Raw genomic sequence first — 23,702 nt, forward strand, 5'->3', positions numbered from 1 at the left:
GTGGTATTGCCATGCAGCAGGGAGTGAGAACCCCAGGCAAGGAGAAGGTGAGGATGGGGGAGATGCTCCCTGCAAGAGATCCATGGCCAGGAGTGGGCGTCACAAGGCCCATACAGTGGCAGGGGAGGGGGGAGGTGGTGGCTGGGGTAAGTCTGTACTGGATAGAAACATGCAGGTGGCAAGCACTGAGACATGAGCAATGGGTTGGCCTCTGCTCTGGGACAGACACACGTTCCCTGGGCAGTGAGAAGGGGGCGTCTCAAGGGGCAGCTAGTTTCAGGGGGGTGAGTCTCAGCCTCTGGAAACCTGCCATGGGCATCTATGGACACCCCGGGGAGCTCCTAGGCTAGCCTCCTGGGGAAACGTGGTCAAGCAGCACCCCAAGAAAGCACTTTTCAGTCCCGGCTGCTCATCTTATGCTCTAATCATGTGGGCGACTTTTGAAAATACCCAGGCCCAGGCCCCGGCCCCGCCCGGACGGACCAAGTACAGCTGAATCCAGAGGAAATAATGAGGCTGCATGTGGAAAGCAGCAAGAATCGCCCCAGCCTGTGTCCAGGCACAAGTACACAGGGGCTGAGGGCAGGAGCTATAGTCACATTGTGGGACTGGGAATCCTGCCGCTGATGTGGATTAGCTGTGTGGCCTTGGAGGACTGACTCAACCTCTCTGAGCTTCAGTTTCCTGATCTTTACAATGGGGCTGAGACTAGCAATTGTTCTCCAACTCCGAGGCAGATGAAAGGAGATGACGGATCTACGGGGTTTAGAACAGTGCCCAGCACGACGGAAGAGCTCAGTATTCACATTATTGTTTTATGCATTATTTGTGTTTTGAAGAGAAGCAGGCAACCCTCATCGGTGAGGCCGGGGCAGGCATCCTCCGTATTGCCCTCACGTCCCTGGCAGCGAGCCCAGGCACAGCCAGAGAGGCCTGGCATGGTGGCGGGGGTTGGGGGTTGGGGGCCATGTGTGGAGCTCGGATTCTGCTCTTGAGGCCTGCTCCCGCTCACCCTCCCTGGGAAAGGCACCCGCTGCCCCCTAGTGGCCAAGGGCAGAAGCGCAGGGCCATTTTAACCACATCCTGAACTCCCTGCCCGGCCCCCACCTCGCTGGGTGCCTCCCGCAGGTCCTGGAGATCCCCAGAGATCCCCATGGCACTGTGCTACCTACAGGGGCTTTTTGACGGATTCTGCCTTTTCAGAAGGAACTTTGTTAATACAAAATTCAAATAGGGCCAGGTATGTGCCAGGCATTGGGATCTACAAGCACTTGAGTCTTTTTTCCCACAAGGTCAACTTCAGAAAAAAAAAGAAGACTCCAGAATCTACAGGTTTTTGTTTCCAGGGCTCACAAAAGTCTGTGAGCTTGCTGGGTGTTCAAGCTCCAGGGGCCAGGAAGCTTAAAACTCCCCTTTCTAGAAAAGCAGGTAGGAATTGTCCCGGAGGACAGAGGGCCATACAAAAAACCCCCAGTGTCCTGGAGACACAAAACCGAGTGACCCAAAGCCCTTCTTTCCTTCAACTCCTTAAGAGCGCCACAGGGAAAGTGGCTGGAAAAGGGACAAAGGAGGCAGGCTAGGGTGGGCTGGAGACTCTATCCGACCGTGACCCTTCTTTCTGGACTCCCAGGGAAGCCGTGGTTTACTCAAGAGCTTTTTATTTCCTTTCTGCCATCTTTTCTGCAAAACCTGTGGGTACAGACTGGAAACTGGGTACATTAACCATGACTTCAGCCAGCCCTGGGATGAGAGGACAGAAGGCAAAGACCACCAACTACACAACTGCTGGGGGGCCCATGGTCTAGCTGGAGAGAACAGAGCACACAAAATGCTGAAGGATTCAAACAGACAGGGCAGGGCGTGCAGGGAGGAAGGTGGGACCAGGGTCATCCTGGCGGTGGTCAGGGAAGGCTTCCCGGAGGAGGTGGGAGGGACCAAACCCTGAGAGACGGGACCAAACCCTGAGAGATAGGTGGAAGGGTAAAGGCAGAGGGAGGGAGAAGGCACACTGCATCCAAGTGTCCAACCAAGTGGACAGAGGGTTTGAGAAGGCGGCAGCGGCCCAAAGCAGGCGGGTGTGTGGGAGCTTCAGGGAGGACAGGAAGGAAGCCCCTCACATTACAGAGGACCCCACATGGTCCCATTGCCCAGGCAGCTCAAGAGAAGGCAGGACACAGGCCGGGTCTTCCAGGGACCCCAGCCCAGTGCTGGTTCCAGATCATACTGCTGGGAATGGAGGGGTGTGGCCGCTGGAAAGGCTGGCGCACGGGGCCTTGGGGCTTACTGGCCAGCACAGAAGCTGACTCTGGCACCTAGAATTCTCCAGGAAGGGGCTTCTTGGTGGGGCTGCAGCAGCACAGGTTCATCTCAAAGACCATCCAGGGCTTGGCACACGGAGGGGTCCAGGAAGGCAGCCGAGTGGACGGAGATGCCGGGGGCCCCGATGCTGGTTTCCCAGCAGTCAAACCCGCAGTCATTCAGAGCCTGCTTCGTGGCTTCTACCTCCGGCTGCTCCAGATCTGGGGGAGGGAAAGCAGCAGGTCACCCCACAGTTGTCTGCTCCCTTAGAGACTGTCCATCCAGGGAAAGGCCTGGGACCAACCAGGTCTTCCTGTTGGAATGTCAAGCCTTGCACCCTTGGGACGGGAGGTGGTTACAGAGCCAACAGTTAAAATCATGGGCTCCTGAAGCCCACAGACCTGGCCTTGTCACGGATCAGCCACGGTGCCTAAGCCAAGTGACTTCCCTTCTCTGAACCTCAGTCTCCTCATCTGGGAATGGGGCTAATACCTACCCCGCCAGGGTCCCTGTGAGGTTCACATGGGAGAATGCAGATAAGGGGCCTGGCATAGCAGACACGCCCCAGAAGCCTTCTCTCTCATTATCATCCCCGACCCTGAACTTGGAGCCAACAAAGTCTGCCATTGGCTGTGCTGATGTCCTGATGCTGAGGCACACTAAGGTTGAAGGGAGGCGCTGGGGCCACTGCGGGCTAACCGCAAAGCAACAGAGAAAGGTGGGACAAAAAGAGGAAGGAGAAGGTAAAGAAAGGGAAAGACAGACCAGGAGGAGGGGGCAAAGGGAAGGCAATGGAGGCGGGAGCTCTGAGGGCCGTCCTGAGAGCAGGTATGTTGACTGAGCACAACCAGGAGCCCCTTCTGGCCCCAGACACATTACCCAGCCTTGCTCTTTCCCCAGATGCTAAAGGGAGAGAAAGCCCTTTGCTCTGTAGCAAGGGCAGTCCCATCTTGGCTGCATCAAGAGGTGACAGCAGGGGAGACGAGTGATGACAATGTCCTGGTTATTTCTTGAGCTTGTGGGAGACTTGGCAGGTGAGGACACGGTAGGGACAGCCACCCCAGTAGGAGCCCCAGGCCTATGTTGGGCATTCTGAATGCACTTTTCTCCTCGATTCTAGACAACGATCTTATAAAATAGATGTTAGCATCCTTATTTTACTGATGAAGCCACAAAGACCCAGAGAGGTTCATTAACTTGACCAAGGCCACACAGCAGAGGTGAGGCTGTTCTCCAGCGGCCTCCTCCTCCCGAACGAATTGCCTGGGTAGAATGTTTGCTTGACCCCTGGCTGGCAACCCTGCCCAGCCCCCAGCTACCTGGTCTGAGGAGCGTGATACCACAGCCACCGCCGCCCGCGCCGGTGAGCTTGCTGTGCAGTCCATGGGCCATGGTCACCCGGCAGAGTTGGTCCAGTGAGGCATGGCCCACGCCAAGGGCATTGAGATGATGCTGGTTCATGTCGATGAGCTCCTGGAGGAGGAGAAGGTTTCATCTGTTCTCACTTGGCGTGCCTGAAGCCAAGGTCCCATGCCCACCCCACCCATGTTGACAGCCACTGGTCTGGGATGGCAAATAGCTTAGACAAGCCAGCACCAGGTCCCTCTTCACGGCTCAAAGAACCTCTCCTTCCTACAGGAATCCCCAAGGGGCTGGGATGGAGCTGGTGGCGAACACATGGCCCACGCCTGTTGAAAGCAGCCTCTGGCCATGGTGACTGGCCAGAGAGGGCCTGTGACCCGTGCTGGGCCACCGCAGCCCTCCTGGGGTTTTCTCTGCCTCTGCCCTGGAAGTGCTAAAACTGGCTGACTTCAGAGGTAAGCCGCCAGAGTTACCTGTCCTGCACATGGTCAGAGATTATATGTTAGATGGAGAGAGATTTCAGACTGAGTTGTTTTGGCCCCTGGATTCAGCTATGCCAGAAGTTGTTCTTGCTGGTCTTCTCAGTTATGAGCCAATACATTCCCTTTCTGTTAAAGCTTGGTTGGGATGGATTTCTATCACCTTCAGAAGTCTGAAGTACTCTGCCATCCCACAGCCGCCTTAGGTGCACCTATTTTCAGAATGAAGAACTGGTTTATTGTTCTGACAAGGTCACAAGTGGGGGAGAGCTAAATGTGTTTGTTTCATCAAATTCCTGCTCTTCTGAGGCTCAAATGGCATGGAGGTTGATGAAATAACAAAACTGACAGCTAGCAGAACCCAGGCACCCCCCTACAACCTTTCAGTCACCCCACCAGTGTTTGCCAAACACGTTCACCATGCTGGGCACTGTGCTAGGCACTGGGGCTCTAAGAACGAGCTACCGTCCCTGCCATGGACAAGCTAAGCACATGGGATCTGGAGTCAGGGGGCACCTGGGTTTGAGCCCCAGCTCTGTGATCTCCTGGTCCTAGGTGAGGGCTTTGACCCCAGGCCTCAGTTTCCTCACTTGTAAAACCAGCATCGTAAGAGGCTCTGCCTCACTGCCATGGGGATGGGCAAGGTGAGGTTTTTTGTTTGTTTGTTTTTTGTTTTAAAGATTTTATTTATTTATTTGACAGAGATCACAAGTAGGCAGAGAGAGGCAGGCAGAGAGAGAGGGGGAAGCAGGCTCCCTGCCAAGCAGAAAGCCCAATGCGGGACTCAATCTCAGGACCCTGAGATCATGACCTGAGCCGAAGGCAGAGGCTTAACCCACTGAGCCACCCAGGTGCCCAAGACAAGGTGAGTTTTTTGCATGATGCCTACCCTGAGATGAGGGCTTCAGGAACATCAGCTGCTCTTAGTACTTTATGGTCACATCACCATCCTCTTCATTTCAGGGGATGCTAAGGCTTAGGGAGGAAAGTGACTCACCTAAAGTCGCTGAGCTGCCAAGGTACCAAGCCAGTCCTGGAAGCTGGGTCTGCCCGATGCAAAGCTCCCATCTATCCTGTCTCCGAGAGCGCCCTCAGCATTCTGGCTGCCACCTACTTCTTGTGGCATGGGGCTTGACAGTGTGCGGCTCTGCTCCAGGGAATGGGGAGCGCCTTTGCGCCCACAGGGTTGCCAATCACTGAGCTATCTGCTGAGGCCCACCTGACTCTTCTGCCCTAGGCTGTCGGGTGGGCTCGGGTCAGCCCTCCCCTGCAACCCGCCTCACACCCTCCCCCCCGTCAGCACTTCTGACAAATGAGCAGACAGGCGTGATGGCCTGGTGGCAGCCCCGGATGCCTTTCCCCAGCCCCAAGGGCTGGATATGAGGGTAAACTTCTGGGGGCTGCTCTCTGCGCCTGAACGCCAGGTGTTACGTTGCAGAGGCAGGTTTTAGACACCTGTCACATTCTGATCCAAAATCTGTCAAGGATCAGATGACAGGTTGTGACACAGGAGAACAGTTCGCTGGTTTGAGCACAAAGCTGTCCGGGAGCTGAGCTGCACATTTCAGCGGCTGCCACAGCCAAAAATATACACAATGTATAATCAACTTGCTGTTCCGTGGCATTCTCCAGGGGCTCAACAGGGTATATTTCAGGCAGTACTCTATCATTATTAATTTCCTACTCAGAAGGACTGTGTTCCCTCCTTTCTACGTGAAAGGAATTGAAGCCAGCAAGGCAAACGTCGGGGGACTGGAGGCAGACAGCTATGGAAATGGGAGCAAAAGCACAGAAGCAGATGGGGGGTCCCTGCCCCTGGCCCAGGTGGGCGCTCATTCAAGATCTGTTGGCCAAAGAGACAGGCAAGTCAGTCAGCTGGATGCCTGTCATGGCCACTCACTGACTGGCGGACCTTACAGAAAGTGGCTCTTTGGGCCTTGGTTTCTGTATCTGTAAAATGGGCACAGCCTACTTCCCAGGCAGGTGATTCTACAGATCAAGGGAGAAGTCATTTGTGAAAAGGCATGGCCTAGGAGCTGCTTCCATTCACTACGAGGGCTGCAGACTCAAATGTCTCCAGTGGGACAGAGAGGCAGCGGAGAGCCTGCAGCAGCTCAGGGTGGCAGTTAAGGAGTGCTGGGGACTGTATGTCACCCACCCAGTCTTGCTTGCTCCGGTGAGACCAACAAGGCTGAAGCTGGGATTCGGATTGCGATTTGATCAAACCCAAGGTGTGAGGTCTCAGCCTCTACACGAGAACTACACAGAGGGTGGTGGCTGGGAGAATGGTGAAGAAGGAATGGGGTGAGAGTATGTCCAAACTGGGGTACCTAGGTGGCTCAGTTGGTTACACATCCGACTCTTGATGTTGGCTCAGGTCACGATCTCAGGGTTGTGGGATCGAGCCCCACATCAGGCTCTGTACTTAGTGTAGAGTCTGCTTATCCCTCTCTCTCTCTCTCTCTGCTCCTCCCCCCGGCTCGCCCTCTCCCTCTTGAAAATAGATAAATAAAAATGTCTGAGCCAAAGCATGCCGGTGATAAACAGTCACCAGAGGAACAGAATGCAGTTAGCAGGAACAGCAGGAAAGAGAGGGGGGCGAGCAAGAAATTGCTTCTGGACCGACAAAAGACAGCGTCAGCAAAATCCCACTGTTCCCCATAGGCAGGAACCCCAGCCTGGCCCCTGGCGCTTAGCACATGCCTAGTATGTGCCGGGCACTGCCCTCTGTACTTTGCACGTACTCCTTCCATGGCTCTAAATTGCCTGGGAAGAGGATTAAGAAGGCATGCTTGCTGGCCTTGGTACACACAGGACCCCCGGCCTGGGCCCAGCCTCTCTGCTTTGGCTCGGGGGATTCTGAGTGCCGATGGGGAGTCCCTGCCTGACAGCGGCGCTGGAGAGGCTCTGTGCCGTGCAGATAGGCTCTTACTTCCAGCACGAGGTAGTGCTCTGGTGCCGGGGCCACAGCCATCTCCCCCAACATCCGCTCGCACTCCAGTGAAATCGCATTGATGGAAGTCAGCAGGGGTGTCACGATCTCTGGGAACTGGAGGGAGAGGAAACAAGGGCCCATGAAGCCTGGGAGGAGAGAGAGGTGTCCCTCCAGCCCACTCCCTGCCCCCCCCAAGGAAACCCCCTCTCCGTCCCCCCTAGGGATCTGCCTTGCCCGGCACCCTGACATGAGTAGGGGATTCTCATCACCAAGCCACCAAACCTGACACTTCCTGTGCTGCCTTCCAGCTGTGTGGGGGGTGGGGGCGATGACCCAGCAGCTCCTTGTCTGCCACAACTGCCTCCCCTGGTCCCCATTGCCCATCCCAGCCCTCCACTAACCCACGGGGCAGAGGGAAGGCTCGAGCCCCCAGATGTGGCTGCTGAGGCCCTGCCATAACCCCGCCCAGGAGCAGACCAGGAGGGCACCTTGAGCAGCCGGCTCCTGACACTGGCCACAAGAGTCTTTGTGCTGCGAGGGACTTTGGTGTTGGTCAGCAGGATCTTCAGAGCCAGTGGCCTGTGGGGTAAAGAGGGGCCCCATTGAGCTCAGGACAGAAGAGAAGTTTCAGGGCCAGGGGCCATCCCAAAGTCACCCCACCCTGTCACAGAGGAGGAAGCAAAGGCCCAGGGAGGGGCTCTCGGGAGGCTGGAGAGGGAAAGAGGGGAGCGGGAGGCTCCTGCTGCCAGTCACAGCTGCTTCTCCACTCCAGCCCCCAGGCAGATAGATACTTCCCTTTGGCTTGTCACCCACCCACCTCACTTCAGTGGGGCACCTGCTACGGGCTGGGCACACGTGAGGGGGTCTGGCTCAGCCTGGAGCTGGCAGAAAATGCCAAGTTCACGGGGTTTGAGAAGTTGAAAGGTACCACAGCCAAGGATACAAGAAGGGGTGGAGGTTCTGTTCTGTGGGCCACCCCAGCTTGGTGGAGTGGAAGGATCTAGAGATTTAGGAAGAAAAGCAACGGGATCTGGAGCGGATCACACAGAGAAGGTACACGCAGGGAGCAAAGATGCCCAGGTTGGCTGGTACAGTGAGCCCAGGGGTAGGAAGGCTTGTGTGGGTGCTGGGTTCCCAGCAGGTGGGGCCCACCCCTGCCCTGCCTTGACGGCACCCGGACCTGCTGCCCTGGCTCAGCCAGAGAGGGTTAGAGGGAGTCCGTCATCCCTGCTGGGCTGCCCCAGGTAAGGCCCAGGGTGGCCATGGTAAGCTGCCCTTGCCAAACCCCCAGAGCTTCAGAATACCTCCTGAAGTCACAATCCCAACTGTCCTATGGCTGGCAGCCCCTGGGGACTCCGAGCGCCATTTCTTATCATCCCCAAGCTGCCTTGCAGAGCACTGTGGGCCAGGGATGGAGGACAAAGCATCTGGACGAGCTCTGGCCTGAAACAGCTGGAGACATGCAGACCCCTTGATACCTTTATCCGTTTTTCTTTTCACAACCCAAGACTGTAAAATCCAATAAGGCTGCAAAAGCCTGCCAGAAGCCTGCTTGATCTTGCCGCCCATAAGCCCATGAAATTAATATCGATTCTCACCCTTGGAGGCCAGCTTCTTCTTCTTTTTTTTTTTTTTTTTAACGTTATAAAAGATGAACATTCTATTTGGCTTTTCTTTTCCCCTTAAAGACAAGCCGTTCCTCAAAAGGGCAGCGTTCTGGGAGGCCGCATCTTGATCCACTTCGTAAACAACGCATTTTTTTCCATGGAGAAGCACCATGTGTGGTTTGGGGGGAAAGGGTTCCTCTTGAAGCCATTGGTGGGGATTAACGCGGAGTCTGGCCTCCCGGCTTCTCAGAGAATCTGCCATCTGCTCTCTGTGGCGCCCTGCAGCCCGCAGTGAAGGTGGGTTTGCTCTGTGTTCCTGTCCATCGGGGTGGGAGGAGTTTGAATATTGTGTCTTCATCTTTCTTAGGCAAGTCCTCTGCAGGCTTGCTGCCAGCTCCCGCCAGCCCCACAAAATCCCGGGCTCCGTGGGGCAGCCAGAGACCACCACCCAGGCTCCGCTCTGTAAGCGACTGTGCATGCAAGGTCTGGCCAATGCTTCAATCTTATCTCCTCTTCGCCCTCCCCTTCAGGTTTCCATTCAGGTTCCTGCTCAAATGTCACTTAATCAGAGGCTCCCCTAGTCATGCACCCAACTGACAGCCATGCTCTTACGGGGCCACTCGTTGGCTGTTGTCTCCCACAAAATGTGAGTTTCCCTGAAAGCAGGCTTTATTCTTCCCTGCTTGCGGCCCCAGCACCCAGCACACGGTAGCTGCTCAGGAATATTTGTGGAATTAAATCTGGTCGGCCAAGGGCAAAGCACTCTACAGATAAAGGTCTCAGGACCCTCACTGCATCAACAAGAAGATGTCTGCCTCAGGAAAAGCGACTGGTCAAGGGCACCTGTCTCATGAGTGGCAGAGCTAGGCCCCAAGCAAGGCCCACAGACCCCAGAGCCTCCGTCCCGCACACCACCACCAGCTGGCGACCAAACACGCCTCTGGGGCCATTCCCCCTGCCTCCTCCTACCTGGAAAGCCAGGAGAATCTGTCCAGGAGATGTGCATGTGCCCACGTCATGTTTTGGCTGGTTTTCTCTCCCTGGGGCCCAGTTTGGAGCTTAGGGTATGACGAGCTCTCAGGAAACCCTGAATAAGACGTTACCACCCCCAAATCTGTACCCTGACTTATGACCCCCTCCACTGTCACAGCATCTTCAGAACTCTCTGGATGCCTTCATTCTGAGGATGAATGTCACCCCAGTCTGAGGATGACCAGGAGCCCTGCAGGCAGGCCCAGGTCTGGCATCTCGAGTCTCACACTGACTCCTGCTGTCACTGCACCAGGCATTGGTCTACCTGGCAGAGCCCCCCTCCCCCCTTGGGCCCCGCCGGCTCCAGGGAACAGGGCACACAGCAGCCAGAGAAGGCTGGTCCCTCTCTCTTAAATGGCCCTACTTCCTCCTTGGTGCAGAGCAGTTTGTGCCCTCCAGGGGACATGCGGCACTGTCCGGGCACGTTTCCAGTTGTCACAGCTGGGAGATGGGGGAGGTATTGTTGGCATCTTGTGGGGGAGCGCTCAGGGGTACTGCTAAACACCTCAAACAGGCTGCAGAGAACAGCCCTCCACCATAGAGAATGATCGAGTCCACAATGTCAGAGGCGCCCAGGTTAAAGAAACCCTAATGCCGGCCATCAGAAAGGCAGGCTCGGCTCCCGGAAGACAACAGAGCTGAGGCAGCGAGATCCTGGAGGAACCGGTGGGAGCGAAAACATGGCAGCTCATGCAAATAACCCTCCTCACCCTCATCCCCACGGAGAGGTCGCCAAGGTCGCCAAGTGCCCTGGGACAAACACCAACCAACTCAATCCGGGCTCAAGGAACTGCCAAGAAGCACGTGCTCCCATGTCCCCTGTACATATCCATTCTGAGTTCGCAGAGAAGAGAGGGTGTTTGAGTTTCCCCATGCTCAGTGGTGATCCTGATCCCTCCAGGGGGATGTGAAATGGGCTGAAAAGTTGTCATCTCGTTTTTGGAGTCCAAGACCCTAGTACACTTGTCAGGAACACAGGCAGATGTCAGTTCTCATTTGCGAAATGAACACGTGGGCAGATGGATTAAATGACTGAGAGGCCAGGGGTGTGGGGTCTGAAGGTGAACGTTCATGGCCAGCCATGACTTCTCTAAGTCCTTGGCGATCTGAGAGCGGCAGCCCAGAAGGTGAGAGGCCTCACGGGGTAGGAGAGAGAAATCCCGGGGACACGTGGCCCACATGTGTCCCTTACCATGAGGTTAGAGGCCCGCCTCCCTCACCCAGGGATTCACTGCCACAGCCATGCCAGGAGCTGCTGCTCCGGCCTAGAATTACCTCTCCAGGGAGGAGATCTTTCCTTGTTGGAACCGGAGCGCTCCTCCTAAAGACAAGAAGAGGAGGGTCAGAGCTGTAGGCCAAGTTATGCATCTTTGCTTCTTGGCAGAGAAGCGGGGCTTGAGGTTTCGATGAGAATTCTGCCCCCCATCCCAGGCCCAGGTACACAAGGTCCAGGAGGGCACAAAGGCTTGCCTGGCCTCCAGCTTGCATATCCTCACACCACCAGCCAAGTGGGGAGGGAGGGCCTGGACTGCGGCCAGGTCCTATAAGTCCTCACCGGAGCGGAGTCCCGCTGGTGTGGCTCTGTAGCTTTACCACAGGGACCCTCCTGGGAAGCTCCCCGAAACTGTAGCTTCCCAGGCTCTGCTCCAACCCCCACCAGAGATTAGATTCAGATGTGAGGCAGGGCCCTGAAATTTCTCTTACCCCCCACCCCTGAACAGGAAAATACTATTTCCCTCAGAATCTAAACTGACAGGGCCTGGATGTCTACGATGGTCCTAAGAATGTATAAAATATTAAAAACAGAAAAAAACGAGTCTGAGGCAGCCCCTACCCCAGGTGCTGACAGCGTTGTCCACTCCAGATGGGTTCCCATGAATCATTCTCTCCCCCTGGAAGGCCCACTTATTAATTAGTTCCAAATCCTCCACGGCCCACCTGGAGAAGACACAGGAGTTCATCCGTACCACAGAAGACAGTGCAGGCCCAGTGTCGCCAAGGGCAGCAGGGCAAAGGATCCACAGGTTAAGCTTGGTGGAGACTAAAAAAATGTCAGAGGGGATGGGGCCCTTGAACGCAGAAATATAACATCCTAGAACCTCTCCACTTCAGAGCGTGCCATACCTTCCCTGCCTCTGAAGCCCCCTCCACCCGGCACTGTGGAGTGAGACCAGGCTTTGAATGCACACAGACCTAGCAGTGAGGGACTCTGGGCCCATTACATAACCTGTCTGAGCCCCACTGTCCTCATCTGCAGGATGGTCATGCCCATCCAGGGCTGGCTGCAGAGGTCTCGAACAAGGTGTCCATGAGTGGTGGGCAGTAGTTACCACTGTCACAACCCCCCACATAATCTTCTCTGGAACCCTTGCTGTGAGGACCAGGGAGCAAACGTGTGACCCTTCCCAAAGCCTACCAGGAATGGGATTCTAGGAGCCCCAGACACCCTCAGTGGGTCCCACGAGCATGGATCAGCTCTGGATCTTTCCTAAGCATGCAGCCATGCTCCGAGCCATGCTCGGGAGACGTGTGGGCTCATGCACAGTTGGGGTGAGCAGACCCCAGGCCTGTGAATTACCGAATAAGGAATATGGTCAGCCCCTTCCCTGCGCCTGGTCCAATGCTCATTTGCTGTGGGGTCTTGGGGAAGGCCGTCGCCCCCTCTGAGCCTCTCTCCTCACTGGTCAAATGTGGATGTGATGCCCCCCAACTCGCATGGTGAGTTGACAGTCTCAAAGCTATCACCAAATGCCGAGCACTGAGCTGAAGCCTTTCTCCAGCGGTCATCTCCTGGAATCCCACAAAAACCCTACAGGGAAGGTACAGTTACTATGCCCTCCTACAGAAGAGGAAACTGACACTCAGGTGGGTAGAGCAGATGCTGGTGCCACTCACTATATCAGCACCACACCTGCGGACTGGGGCCCAAGCTCCCAAGACTGAGCTCCATGGTGCCGACAAGATTCCCTCGTCTGTCCTATAGTTACTGGGCATCCACTGTAGACCCATAACTAAACTCACACGGGGGATGAACCAGACATGGCCCCTGACAGCTTAAGGCTTGGCATCTCACAGACAGGGGGTACCCAGCGGCAATCAGTATTTAACTACAACCCCCAGGAGATAGATGTGATGCAGGAGGATAGGGTGTCCCACATCTGGAAAGGGGAGGGCCCGAGGGACGGCGGGGGTGGGGTGCAGGGGAGTCAGCAAGGCAAGACGTGCAAGGAAAACATTCCAGACTGAGGTAGCGTAGCAGCTGGAACTGAGCAAGAGTCAGGCCTTTCCAGGAACTGCAGAGCAAGTGAATGATGGGGCAAAGGGGCAGTTGGACCCAGCCCTGGACCTGGCTATCTCCACAGAGGTGAATCTCCCTCCCATTCTGTGCACTGTTCATCCTTCAGGGGCTCAGATTTCTTTTTTTTTCTTTTCACCTTCTTTACTAACACTACTTTTTCCATGTTATCACCATGGAATATAAATTTAGGTTAGACAAGAAAATTTCACAAATGTAATAAAGCATTCTGGAGTATACCAAAGTTTGTGTATTATGTCTGACCAAACTACCTTGTGAGTAAATCATCAATCACTTCAACTGTAGGTAATTTGTTAACATTTATGATTCTTACAGAGAAAATAAACAAGCTTCATACATTTAAAAAAGTGTTTTTCACTTAACCTTTGCATTAGTACTTAAAATACACATTTCAACATTTAAAAATTATTCTAATACAAGAGCAGCATAAATATAACTCTGCAGTTACAAAACAAGCTAAACTGGGATCCACAGTTAGGTTATTCTCATGTTTACAACTATGATTCTGAAATAAATACTACTTCTAAACAGCTCTTTATCAGCTTTTTAGGTTTAGTTTAAATAAACGTATTTTAGGTTGTTGGGAAGCTTACTATATTCCAAGCACTGTTCTGAAAGGATTAAGAGCCAACCAGTCCTAAAAACTGAAGTACCCAATCAATCTGCAAAATAGGCAGAAAAAAGTTAAATGGGATTCCTACATAACATCAAAAGCATGTTTTGATACTAGAATCAAATCAGCAACTAGGAGTACTTCTGGACTGGCACACTGTCCTCTTTCTAACTGATTTTATCATAAGAGTTTAAGGAGGAGCATAATTTACCACTGTCCAGTCCATTTAAAAGTGACACGTTTCTTCTTTTGTGCTAATGTGACTCCCCTGAATGACCTAGCTAGTTGACTGGTCACTAGTAATCTGGTAACCAGGCAAATCAAGCCTGCAAGAAAGGAAGCCAATACTTAAACTACCATATTATCTGACCCATTCAAATGATTTATTTTCAACGTAAACATATAAACTCAATATGAAATGCCTAACTAAAGCAAACACCACCAACAAAACAGAGACAGCTTCTCTTCTTCTAAGGTTTAGGCTTTGCCCAGAATTCCTTATACATGGAATACCCCATACCTTGATTTATAAAATCTATTAATGGGAATTAGAAACTTGAAAATTTCCTCTAAGAACCTACCAAGAGTCATTGCTCCCACAACAAAGCCTTGGGCTGCCACACGCATGTGGATCAAGTGAACATACATTTTAGTATTTCCCCTGCTCTTCAATTTATATAATCCATATGCAACAATTGCTGCAAAGCTGGCCATTCCAATGGGAACAAATGGTGCCTCTCTAGCTTTTCGGATAAGTTTAGATCTCTGATCTTCATCATATGAAGAAAGAGAAACATCTGTGCCAGTTGACATAATGGCTGAAGAATCCTCCTACAGGGACAGGACTCAGGCTCCCACTGGTTTCGGGGGGGGGGGCTCAGATTTCTAACCCCCCTCTTCAGAGGAGACTGGGTTCCAGTTCTGTAGGATTTGGAAATGCTAGGGCCAGGGCAAGGGTTGGGGCCTGGAAAGGAAAGACTGGGTCTTCAGGGGAGGCAGCAGAGCTCGCTGTAAGGAAGCCGTGCACACACACACACAAACACACGCACACACACTCACAAGTCACCCTTGCCCTTTGAACCACACAGCTGGTCTGCTGCCCCACACATACAAGTCTATTCGGGGGACCCAGGGCAAGCAGGCCTTCACTGATCTAGGTTATAATCCGTGATTAGCACATGCTAACAAGCACCATGGTAACACAGAATCACCAAACATCAGGGCTGGAGGGCCCCCCAAAGGCCCATCAGGAGTCGCTTCCAGAGGAGGAAACAGAGCCGAGAGAAGAAGGGGTAAGCAATGGCCTGCAGCGAGTTACCAGCCAAACCTCACTGAAATTCCTGAAAACCATCACCTTGTGTTACCTACTGGTGCATCTCTCATCATATTCCAGATTCTTCCCCCAACAAAAGCCACCTTTTCCCCACCCCTCCCACTTCTCTCCACGCACAGGAACCAACCAAAGCAAGTATGAAGGATGCTGACAGACACACCCCATCGAGAGGCCCCCGGATCCGCCATGGCCACAAGGATCCAAGGGACCTTAGCGTGAATTCAACTGTATTTTAACCTCCATGTGTTAGAAGAGAAAGCAACGGACCAGACAGGGCACCCAGCGGGGCCAGGCCATCAGGAAAGCACGGCATCTTCAGGGCTGAGGAAGGAAACCTCCAAACTGAGTTCTGGAGGAGGAAAGAGGTCCTCCACCGCAGGCTGGCACAGCATGACCTTGTTTCAGCCTGGGCCCCCACAGCGGGCAGGCAGGGCACGGGAGCACCGCTCTGGGAGCAAACACACGGCCACATCCGTCCTGGCACCCAGCATAGCCTGAGCAGCCTTCTCTCCAGCCAGCTGCCCTGGGGTAGAGATGTGGCCAGCGGTCCCCTCAACATGGCACACAGTGGGTACCCAAGGCCACCAGCGGGGGGGCCCCCCTGAGCCCTACTGGCCCAAGGACAGACCTCACCAAGAAGCTGCCAGGCTGGATTCTGGACTGGCATCACTCCTGAGGTGGGGCCCCGGACAGACGGCATCACCTCCATGACTGGGATGGCTGCTCAAGGTGACAGACAAGGCTGCTGGCGACTGTCCCGACTGGCCTCACTGACTTACAGTGAGAACAGCAGAGGCAATGCCCCCTCCATGGAATGAGGACAAGGGCTCCTACAAAGGGTGATGCCTTCATCTAATACCCCCATGTTTCTTTCTTGGCATCTTCTACTTCTTTTTCTTTTCTCGTATAACCACCCAACCTGTTACAGATAAGGACGCTGGGGCCCCGAGGGATACAGTGGCTGGGCCAAGGTCGAGGTCCCACAGTAAGCTGACAGCAGAAGTGGGCCCAATGGCTCCCTACTTCCAGGCTCAGGTTCCTTCTGCCACACCACGGGTGCTTGAACCCAAATGAGTCAAGGTGGGGGTGAGGGGTGGGGGACCTGAAGTGGCTTAGCTAAGGGGCAAAGAGGTCAGATTCTGGGTTCAGGTTGCCCGGGTGCAAGTCTCGTTCTACCATCCCTGGCTGCATAGCCTGGGCCTGCCTTCTGGCCCCTGTGTCTCAGTTTCCCCAGCTGTACAATGGCCACATGACACCTCTGGCAGGGAGTCCTCTGAGAACCCACACTCGGGTCTTGGCGCCTAGAAAGGAGAGTGAGCAGGGAGAGGGCGGAGACTACCTGCTGGCGGACACTCCATCCTTCTGAGGGTTTGGGATCTCCTCACACATGGTCAGGAGAGCGGCGGCCATACACGCAGAGTAGGCGGCGCTGGAGCCCAGGCCGGCCCCAGTGGGCAGCTGTGACCACACCGTGATGTCCAGGCTGGGCAGGGCCCTGGAACACAGTGGGGGTACAGAACATGACTCTCCTGAGATCGAATTAGCATTCGAGGCCCAGAACTAGACATTGGCAGGGCCTTACTCCAAGCCTTCGGCCCAGGTTTCCAAACTCGGAGACATATGCTGACCCGAAAAGCAGCCCTACAGGATGGGTGGGAAGTCATGGTGAGTCAGACGCTTGGAAAGAGGTACCAGAATCATTTAAAGCACGAGGTTCCCTTGTGAATGGACCATTTCCCTAAATTTCTTCCTGCTCCCTACACAGGAACATTCCATGGCCATTGTCTGCTTGCATCCCTGCCTGGGAAAGCCTTGTGCCCCTTCCTCCCCCAGGCAAATGCCTACCCATCCTGCAAAACCCTTCTCAAATGTCCTCTCCACTGGGAAGCTTCTCCTGGCTACCCACAGAACCCATTCCTAGCTCCCCTCACTGAGCCCCTTTCCCCACCATGGCCTTCTCTGGGATGCTTCCCCTGTTGTATTTCCCCCAAGCAAGGACTATTGTTAAACTTCACATTCTGTATTTCCCATTAATAAGATTTTCCATTTACAAAATTTATAATTTTTATAAACTTTTTATAATTTTTAATATTTTTATAAAAATATAAACTTTTTATAACTTTTACAAACTTTTTATAAATTTTATAAACTTTTCCATTTATAAAATTATAGTGCCAAATCTGCTTTTCAAACTACACATGACCACCCCACTCAGAACAGGAGGTTCTGAAACGCTTACTCCTTCCCAGAAAGGTATGTGCCCTCTCGCTCAAGTTGAAAATCCCACGGCAGACAGCAAGAGTTGGGACATTTGTGAACGTGCCCGCCGCACTGTGCCTGGCCCCTGGGACCTGCTCAACTAGTACCTGCTGTCTCAGTAAAGAGCTGTCCCTTAAGGCTTTCCCACTGGGCCTGGGACCAAAAAAATTAAAAAAAAAAAAAATCACAGTGAAAATCACTGTGGACTAGGGACAGAGCTATGCTCACTTCATGTATAATATTGCTAATCCTCCGGTAGTTTTCTTAGGAGAATATTAATGGCTCATACTTCTCAAGCTGTGTGACAAGCTCTGTGTCACACACTTTAGATAAATAAACACACTCACCCTCCCAAGGAGAATATAAAGTACGGACTCTCACTTACTCCCATTTTACAGAGGTGAACACTGAGGCCCAGGGAGGGTAAGAACCTCAAGGAAGCTGGTAAGCAGATGCCATGGGGTTGGCCCTAACACGTCTGGTTTTTCATCACCACGTGACACGGCCTCCACAGCACCGCCAGCCCCCAGGAGCTGGCCTCCCTGATGGCCAACTACCCAGATCCTATCTTAAGGGGTGGGGCAGACACAGTCTTTACTCTGTTCCTTGTAGAGTTTCCTTGGCGACGGCGCCATGTGCAGTGGGCCGCCTCTGTGAACACGGCCTGGGAGAAGCCATGTGGCCAGGACAGGTACCTGGCTTTGGGCCCAGACCTCACACACACCTTCCCCAGACCATGCACGCACCTCTGCTTCCGGCAGATGGACAAGTACAGGTAGAGAAAGGCCAGCACAGCCAGGCCCTCAGGTTTGGCGCCATCCTGGGTGATGCCAGCCACCTCCTTGAGCTTCTCCACTTGTTCTGCAGTGGGCACTGTGGCGTCACCCTGCTCTGTCACAAGCAAGCACAGGTGGCTGGGTTGAGAGGACCGCAGGTGCGCTTACAGACAACAGAACACAGAAACCCGAGCTGGCGTGAGATCAGCATCTGAGGACAGGGATGCACGGCCCTAGCACCAGGGCTGCATCTACTGGGCCCCTTCGGGGTTTGCGGGCACGCAGACCTGGGTGTGCATCCCAACAGTACCATTCGCTGGCTCTGGGGCCTTGAGCACGTGACTTCCCCTCTCTGAACCTCAGTTCCTCTTCTTGGTAGGCAGGGAGAGTAGCAGTACCTCCTCTGAGATAACCTGAAGTAAGGGACGTAAGACCCACGGCACAGCTCCTGGTGTGTAGTACGTACTGAATTAATGACCGTCTTGAAACCCACGTCCACACACGGAGTGCAGGCTAGTTCCCCATCTTGAAGGTCTGGGTCTGACCCCCATGGTAAAAAACCCAAACCAAAGGCAGTATTCAGTTAATCCCCAGATGCATCCCTCTCCTGAAACAACTCTCGAGAACGGGACACTCGAAACCGGAGAATGCGAAGTGCTGACACTGGTATGGCCAGCAGCGAGAGCCTGCGTTAGGGCGGGGCACACAGGAAGTCCTATGTATGCCATGAGATAACGACAGGCTAAAGGCAGCCGAGCCAGTTAATAGTGTTGCTTAGAGCACAGATGTTTCGGAGCGCTGCGAAGGAAATGGGATGACTCATTAAGGCGTTGGAGAGTTTAGGAGCGCCTGGGTGGTTCAGCCAGCTGAACCACCAGCTGAAGCGTTTGCCTTCAGCTCAGGTCACATCCCAGGATTGAGCCCCGCTTCCCTGCTCAGTGGGGAGTCTGCTTCTCCCTGTGCCCTTCCCCCTGTGCTCATGCTCTCTCTCTCTCAAATTAATAAATAAATAAAAATCTTAAAAAAGAAAAAAAAAGACGACTTTGGAGAGTTAAGAACGATCTGGGTGTGAATCCTTTCTGCATCCCTGACAGTGCTGTGTGACCTGAGCCACTTGGCCCCTGAAGCTCCATTTTCTCATCCATAAAGTGGGGTGGATACCACCACCTGCGTCCAGGGCAGTCTGGAGGATTCTAAGAGCACCAACAACCATGACATACTGGTCCAGTGCCTGGCCCACATAAGAGTACCCAGTGAAATGCTCCCAGTGTTCTGTAACTGTTGGGAAGCAACCAGAGAACGCTGAAAGAAAAAGACAGAAGAGCCTGGAAATCTAGTAGGAAACGTGTCTCTGAAAGGTTTATGTTCCATATTCCTTTTTCTCCTTGGGGAAATCATTCACAAGTCCTCACACACATGCTACACACTGCGCCACCTCCTATCCAGTTGGATCCTCATAGCAACCCTCCCAGGCCATAGGACTCTGCTCATGGAGGCTCTGAAGGTTAAGTGACGTGTCCAGGCTCACACAGACAAGGGAACTTCTCCAACCTCGGGAAGGGGAGCCCAGTGCACCATGGAAAGCAAGGGGTCTGGGTCTGCTCCAAAAGTCCTCACTGAGGGTGTTCCTGGAATCACCCAGGGAGCTTCTTTCAAAATACACCTGCTTGGGGGTACCTGGGTGGCTCAGTCCTTAAGTGTCTGCCTTTGGCTCAGGTCATGAACTAGGGTCCTGGGATCAAGCCCTGAGATGGGCTCCATGCTCAGTGGGAAGCCTGCTTCTCCCTCTCCCCCTCCCATGGTTCGTGTTCCCTTTCTGGCTGTCTCTCTCTGTCAAATAAATAAAATCTTAAAAAAAAAAAACCAAAAAACTCATCTGCCCAGTCCCCTGCCACCATGACCCCCATTCTTTTTTTTTTTTTTTTTTAAAGATTTTATTTATTTATTTGACAGAGAGAAATCACAAGTAGATGGAGAGGCAGGCAGAGAGAGAGAGAGGGAAGCAGGCTCTCCGCTGAGCAGAGAGCCCGATGCGGGACTCGATCCCAGGACTCTGAGATCATGACCTGAGCCGAAGGCAGCGGCTTAACCCACTGAGCCACCCAGGCGCCCCATGACCCCCATTCTTAATAGGAGAGGGGCAGGATCAGATATCTGTCCCTATTGTTAAGAACAACAACAACAATGAAAACCTCCCCAGGGGATCCCAAGGCCTGACTGGCTGGGAAATGGGGCTTTTCGATGGTTCCCCCATCTTCCTGCAATATTCGGAAGTGGCTTGCTGGGGACTGATCCTCCCAGGGAACAGGGAGCAGTTAGGAAAAGACCCCCAGAGCACTCTCACTTGTCCCACTCTGGCTGAGAAACACTGTTCCAAACAATGAGGCATCAGCTGGGCAAGGAGATAGCAAACGAATGTACAGAGGACAGAAAACACCCTTCAGCTCTGGTGCGGGTGGCAAGCAACCGTGCAGATGAAAAACCCTGCCTGCTTAGGAGGGGACACAAGATTCACAGTATTATCAAAAATCAGGACAGGGGACTTTATTTATTGGCAAGGAAAGAAAGTCCTGATACTCTGAAGAAAACAAAACAAAACAAAAAAACACACATGTCTGACAAGTTTGTATGGCCTGATCAGATTTTGGTTAAGGGACAAGATATCCTCCCCATCTCTCTCAATCTAACTATCCACCTGCAGAAAATAATCCAGAAAGATTAACACCAAAATGCTGAGAGATATGGGCCGGACAGAGGGAGAGGGGGTGGTGGCCAGGGGGCAGTGGTAGCAGGTGACTTTTTTTCATTACTGATGGTGTTTCACTATTGACTCTCTTTTCCAATTAATAAGTATGTTATTTTTATTTATTTATTTATTTTTAGATTTATTCATTTATTTTAGAGAGAGACAGAGAGAGAGATCATGAGAGGGGAGAAGGTCAGAGGGAGAAGCAGACTCTCCGTGGAGCTGGGAGCCCAATGCAGGACTCGATCCTGAGACTCTGGGATCATGACCTGAGCTGAAGGCAGTCACTTAAGCAACTGAGCCACTCAGGCACCCGTTACTTTTATTTTAAATGACACCCAATGCCAATCAATACCTTCTCCTTGTCAAAACCATCCTACAGAAGGAAGGCACCCTCTGTCCACTCTCAGACCTTAGGACCCAGAGGTCACTAATCATCCCTGCGTGTACATATGTACTGGTACATAATCTGGGTCTTTCCTTACATACATGCTATTTGCATCTTGTGGTTTTTCACCCAACAACAGGCATTGACAATCAGTCCACCACAGCCCACACAGACGCAGTCCATGATTTGACGCTCTTAAATTTAAAACAAATAAGTGAGTTAAGCTAATTTTATGGGGTTGAGAGAAAACACCCCCAGAGTGGCTAGTCTCTGGCCCTCTCAGAGACAGCCTAGAATAACTACCCAGCTGTCTGTCCCCTTTCCCCTCTAGACAGCGCCCAGGCTCTTCCCACACCTGGTCCCTCCTCACTGCACTTACCCAGAAAGCTCGTATCCTGTAGCTGAAGTCCAGCCACATCCCAGGCCCGCTTGACGCCAATGTTTGGTAAGTTGAGGCACACTTTCCCATTGCTGTGGGGCTGAAGCCGGAGGAATGTTCTCAAGTTTAAGGCCATAGCCAGTGCTACCTGTAGAATAAAGGGCAAAAGCAGTGAGCCTGAGCATGGAGGGTGGGGGCAGGCACAAAGAGTTTGGCTCCAGTCTTAAACCGGAGGGTCAATGTCAATGAGGAGAGAGAGCACATACTAGCATACAGGGCACATGCCCACACATGCCCTTGGTAGACGCTGCTGATCAACCTTGGCATGCTCTCCCACTAAGTGGCACAGCCTCTACCCATAGTTAGCAACTAATATCTACTGATGTTTGCCCTCCTGTTGCAAAACTTCAGAGGTCCTGCACACCATGGAACAGCTTCCCCATAATCACCACATCGGCAAAGATAAATGTAAGCTAGGAACATAAAGAATGATGAGGAGTAGAGGAGTGCAGGAGTGGAAAAAGCATGACCTGTGAGTTCAGACAGACTTGGGTTTATTCCCTGTTCTGCTAAGGTGTACAGGACCTTGGTCAAACTGCTTCTCCTAGGCTTTAGCTTCCACATCTGCAAAATGGGATAATCAAAGTTTAACCACGGAGGGCGTCCTACGAGTTAAATGAGATAATGCATGTTTCAGACTTCTTTGCTGTTTCCTCCTCATCTTCCCCACTTCTGAATGTTGGGGTGCCCCCAGGCTCAGGGCTCCAACCTCCTTTCTTCTCCACCGAAGCCCACCTTCCAGATTGTGTCATTCCACCTGCACAACTTTACATTTCAATTTCAACTCTGTGCTCTCTTACTGGGTGAGGCCAGGGAAGCCCTTCAATGGACGTAAGGCCTGTCTCTTCCCTGCTTCGCTGCAGAGAAACGGATCTCCTCTCCTACGTACTCCCAGGCTATGCCTCCAGGCTTCCTTTTGGCTTAAGGGTAGGGTTGGGGAGAAGAGGTACCCAATTCTCAAAGGCTCTGAGGAACTTTACCTTGCCATGAACCACAGCATGCTCTCCGTGAAGGATGACTTTCCCTGGAGCGGACACCAGCAGGACTTCTGACAGCATGGCTCCTAAGAATCCTGAAAGAAAAAGCCAGAGAGAGGATGAAAAGTCACCAGATCTTAGTATATCAAGAGAATGCCTAGCTCAAACTCATAATTCGAACAAAAAAGGCAGCTACCATTCAGCAGTTGCGATGTGCCCCAAAGGCTGTGTAGTGAGGCAGTGTACTAGACAGAAAGCCCTAGGTTCAAATCCCAGCTCTTCCCCTCTCCAGTGAGGTCATCTTCGCTCAACTACTCCAGTGGCTAGGAATCTCGGTTTCCTCATGCTATGTGGGGACAAGAACCATACTTCCTTCAGTGGGTTTTAGGAAAGGTTACCTTACATAATGCAAGAGGAACACCTGGCAATGTCTGGCACATCACAGTCATTCTATTCCCGATCTATTTATCGTTACTGGCTGTGTTCTTAGTTGCAGCTTTTACTATTGATACTGTTGAAGGCAGAAATTTAAATGCAATCATGGGCCAGAAGGAACGCTTCTCTGGACCTTCAGGCTGTTTCCAAAGCCTCACGATGATAAATCACAGGCTGTAGAAAACAGCGGTCAAACCCCTTCTTGCAAACGTAAGCCAGGATCTCCACATTACAGAGTCCTAGAAAGTGACTTGCTGGGTGGGTCTACAGGTGTGCGTGGTTTCGATTTTTACACACTCTGCAGAATTACCACCCATTATAGGCCTCGCGTGCGTTACCTTAATATATGACACGAGCCGCACTACAAGCCAAGTACCACCGTGATCCCGTTTCTTACTGGAGGAAACTGAGGCTCGGAACCGGGAAACTTACGTTTGTCCGAAGATCCAAATCACTTCACATTGGAACTCGCCGACCGCTCGGGACCGATCCCCAGAGTCGGGGACACTGAGCCAGAGAAGCCGGGAGTCCGGCGGAACCTCTCACCAGCCGGCAACCCCAACCACGGGTTCTCACCTGCCTCCGCCCCCGGCCCTGGCGGCTCGGCACCTAGCCCCTGAGCACCGCCCTCCCGTGGGGGGGCGGGGGCTCGTCCACCTCTCTGCCAATAAAAACGCGCGTCCGGGGCGTCCCTTTACCAGTTGGCT

The 23,702-nt window shown here is 53.0% G+C and overlaps 2 protein-coding genes across 2 annotated transcripts; both read right to left on the reverse strand.

Moving 5' to 3' along the window:
• Positions 1–1,641: 1,641 nt before the first annotated feature.
• Positions 1,642–23,638, reverse strand: MVK (mevalonate kinase). The gene is made up of 11 exons (XM_032310962.1): positions 23,428–23,638; positions 22,564–22,655; positions 21,524–21,671; positions 17,981–18,125; positions 16,315–16,470; positions 11,548–11,651; positions 10,989–11,034; positions 7,563–7,653; positions 7,072–7,188; positions 3,618–3,771; positions 1,642–2,519 (listed from the first exon to the last, which is right to left on the reverse strand). The coding sequence occupies exons 2-11, from the start codon at positions 22,639–22,641 to the stop codon at positions 2,368–2,370; spliced, it is 1,191 nt and encodes a 396-aa protein (XP_032166853.1). The 5' UTR covers positions 22,642–22,655; positions 23,428–23,638; the 3' UTR covers positions 1,642–2,367.
• LOC116572172 (HIG1 domain family member 1A, mitochondrial-like) lies at positions 13,131–16,306 on the reverse strand. The gene is made up of 2 exons (XM_032310968.1): positions 14,224–16,306; positions 13,131–14,162 (listed from the first exon to the last, which is right to left on the reverse strand). Exons 1-2 carry the CDS (start codon positions 14,453–14,455, stop codon positions 14,113–14,115), a joined length of 282 nt encoding a protein of 93 aa, XP_032166859.1. The 5' UTR covers positions 14,456–16,306; the 3' UTR covers positions 13,131–14,112.
• Positions 23,639–23,702: the final 64 nt, after the last annotated feature.

This window comes from Mustela erminea, chromosome 13 (assembly GCF_009829155.1).
Source record: "Mustela erminea isolate mMusErm1 chromosome 13, mMusErm1.Pri, whole genome shotgun sequence".
NCBI lineage: Eukaryota > Metazoa > Chordata > Mammalia > Carnivora > Mustelidae > Mustela > Mustela erminea.